At 45.6% G+C, this 3,584-nt stretch overlaps 1 protein-coding gene across 1 annotated transcript; it reads right to left on the reverse strand.

The window, feature by feature from the left end:
• Window positions 1-851: 851 nt before the first annotated feature.
• Window positions 852-1,298, reverse strand: LOC307113814 (small ribosomal subunit protein uS19-like; the record flags this gene model as incomplete). The annotated part of the gene is made up of 1 exon (XM_079795755.1): window positions 852-1,298. The coding sequence occupies one exon, from the start codon at window positions 1,296-1,298 to the stop codon at window positions 852-854; it is 447 nt and encodes a 148-aa protein (XP_079651881.1).
• Window positions 1,299-3,584: the final 2,286 nt, after the last annotated feature.

A 3,584-nucleotide genomic window follows, 5' to 3' on the forward strand; every position in this document is an offset into this window, starting at 1 on the left:
ACTGGATGACACTCCAACCCACTGAGCCACATGGGCCAGGGCAAGAGCCACACCTTCTTTTATCTTTTTCTGGGGGGGACACTTTTGTGAAGTGACTAAGCTTTTTTTTTTGTGAATAAGCTTTCCTGTAAACTCTCACAGAACCTTATACACATCCCAGGAGCAAGCAAGCATGTTTTCAAACACAAGCGGGTTTTAAGAGGAGACTTGCAGACTTGGTGAGTCCTCTCATTTGGCTGCAAAACGCAGCACATCTCCTGGAATGGGCCCGGAGACCCCGGCATCTGCTGTTTAAGAATCAGGGTCACAGTCGGTCAATCCCAGCTGCTTCAGGGAAACAGGAAAATCCGGGTGCTGGTTCTCAGGCTCCTGCAAGGCCTGCTCCCCTGGGTCTCCCAGAGGTCACTGCTCTGAGAATTTTTGGCTCTATAGTAAGAAGGACAATTTAAAACCCCACTGTGTTAAATTTCTATTGCTGCTACAACACAGGATCACGACCTCAGTGGTTTAAAATCACACAAATCACTATCTTCCAATTCTGGATGGGTATTTTACAAATCACTATCTTACAATTCTGGTCTAAAATCAAGGTGTGGCCGAAACCGGTTTGGCTCAGTGGATAGAGTGTCAGCCTGCAGACTGAAAGGTCCCAGGTTTGATTCCTGTTAAGGGCACGTGCCTTGGTTGTGGGCACGTCCCCGGTGGGGGGCGTGCAGGAGGCAGCTGATGGATGTTTCTATCTCTTTCCCTTCCTCTCTGTAAAAAATCAATAAAATATATAAAATAAAATAAAATCAAGGTGTGATTTTATTTTTATTATTATTATTTAGGTAAGTCTGTGCTTTTATTAACTACTTGGGAGGGATGAAGCGGGAGCAGTGGGTGGCTCCGATGCCAGGCCTGCCGTGCTCCACTGGCTTGTAGGTGATGGAGAACTCACTCAGGTGGTGGCCCGTCATCTCGGGCTTGATTTCCACCTGGTTGAAGGTGTTGCCATGGTACACGCCCACCATGCGGCCCATCATCTCCGGCAGGATGATCATGTCCCCCAGGTGTGTCTTCATCACCTCGGGCTTCCCCAGGGGCGGAGCCTCCTTCCTGGCCTTGCGCAGGCGCTTCAGCAGCGAGTGCTGCTTCCTTTGCAGACCCCGGTTCAGCTGCGGCCGCCGCCAGGCTCTGTGCAGCTGCATTGGCGGCTCGTAGGACATGCCAAGCAGTTGATCGAGATCCACGAGACCCACGCCGAGGTCGGTGAACTTGGGGAAGGTCCGCGTTTTCTTCTGCTCCGCTTCCGCCATCCTGTCGGTTCCTGGGAAAGGACCTCCAGGTGAGATTTTAGACCAGTGGCTTGGGTTTCTCCTGGAGGCTTTAGGGGGGGAAGCTGCTTGTTTGCCTTTTCTTGAGTCTAGAAATAGAGGCTGCCTGTTTCTTGACTCACAGCCCCTTCTTCCTTCCTTAAGGCCGGCGGCACCACATTCTCTCCTCCCTGGCCCAGGCCTCCATCCTCTTTCTCCGGCTCTGAGCCTTCTGCATCCCTCTTATGATGACACACTTTAACAGCTGATGGCTCAACTCTGAGAATGAAATGTAGTTTAATTAACACTGCCTTTATAATTATTCAAAGTGTGTGTATGCTTTTTTTTGGGGGGGGTGCACCTTGTGTGTGTCTACACATGCCTGCAAGTAGCACTCCAAGCTTTGGGGATAGCTGTTCGTTCCAGGAAGGATCCATAATGGGCTACATCAGAGAGGAAATTCCATTTTTCTCTTTGCTTTCCCATCCCTGCATTTCATCGGAAATATATTCAATTCTCTCTTCAGCCAAGTGGATGTGGATTGTCATATTTTTAAAAATATATATATATTTTATTGATTTTTCACAGAGAGGAAGGGAGAGGGAGAGAGAGTTAGAAACATCGATGAGAGAGAAAAACATCAACCAGCTGCCTCCTGCACACCCCCTACTGGGGATGTACCTGAAACCAAGGTATATGCCCTTGACCGGAATCGAACCTGGGACCTTTGAGTCCACAGGCCGATGCTCTATCCACTGAGCCAAACCGGTTAGGGCTGGATTGCCATATATCATCTAAACTAAGACTTTCTCATTTTTAAGGCCCACTATTACTTTTTGTACGACTATGAAAGAAAAAAAAAGCCAATTAAACTATAACAATGATACGACATCTCATTTCATAGATGTTAAAATTCCTGGGAAAAAGGGGAAGTGCGTGTTGAAGTGCGATATTTCAAGATTGCTGCTTCCCATGAAAGAGGAAGCTCAGGTTCTGGGATGAGTTCAAGTTTCTTCCCGACTGTGTTTGCAGGTGATTGTTACTCCTGGCGCCCATGCACGGAACAGCAGAATCCAGTTCTGCGTTAGCACATATTTTGTATTGCATTGATCTCTATCTTGCTGATTAAAAAAACAAAGTTTTCTAGAATAAAAGCCAGTGATGATAGGAACCAAATTGAGAATTAGGAATAAGGATAAAAGTTTAAGAAGAAAATATAACCACAGGAACAGGTTCAGCAAGAAAAGAAAAAAGAGAACTGTCCTGTTTATTGTGGAATTAGCCAGGAAAAGTGCCTGCTGATACTTTATACTCTGCAATATCTTTTAGACTCTGAAAATTTAATAGGCACTTTTAATAAAGGGCATTGGAAGACATATTTTCAAACTCAGGCACTGATATAGCCAAGATTGATTTTTGTCCTTCAAGAAGAGAAAGTTAGGTAGTACCGTGTTGATAAAGCATGAGTGGGCTTAGGAATCACATTCTCTATGCTATAGGGTCTATAGTATAGGCCATAAGGCAAAGGGTCCATGTTAACTAATTTGTTTTTCAAAACTAGGAGGGTATGTATATGTGACTTTTATTCAGCCAAGACATGTTCAGCGGCCCATGCCACTCCTAGACTGGAAAACAGAGCAACTGGATTTGGAAAGCAGATTAGCAACCAACATTATTTGATGGCAGTGATAAGAGTTTTGTTTCCAAGGCAAGAGGTGATTTGTTCAAAGGTTACTATTTTTTCTCCTCTTCACAGGACACCTCTCTCCACACACACTCAGTGTGAGCACACGTAGCTGGGACTAGTTAGAACAGTGGTTCTCTGCCAGAGCTGCACATTAGAAATTCTAGGGGAAATAAAAAAAAAGCTAACAACCCAAAATACCCACGTGTAGGTTCCACCCACCCAATTAATTCAGAATCTCTGGGTTTTGTAAGAGACCTGGACAATTTTGTAAAAATATATATTTTATTGATTTTTTACAGAGTGGAAGAGAGAGGGATAGAGAGTTAGAAACATCGATGAGAGAGAATCATCGATCAGCTGCCTCTTGCACACTCCCTACTGGGGATGTGCCCGCAACCAAGGTACATGCCCTTGACCGGAATCGAACCTGGGACCTTTCAGTCCGCAGGCCGACGCTCTATCCACTGAGCCAAACCGGTTTCGGCAGACCTGGACAATTTTTTAAAAAAGTTCCCAGGTATTTATGATGAGCAGGCAAAATTGAGGTCCCCCGACTTAGAGCGACACTGCTTTCCCCGAGGGTTTTGCAAGTGTCAGGATGG

The sequence above is a fragment of the Cnephaeus nilssonii genome (assembly GCF_951640355.1).
Source record: "Cnephaeus nilssonii genome assembly, chromosome: 17".
Lineage (NCBI taxonomy): Eukaryota > Metazoa > Chordata > Mammalia > Chiroptera > Vespertilionidae > Cnephaeus > Cnephaeus nilssonii.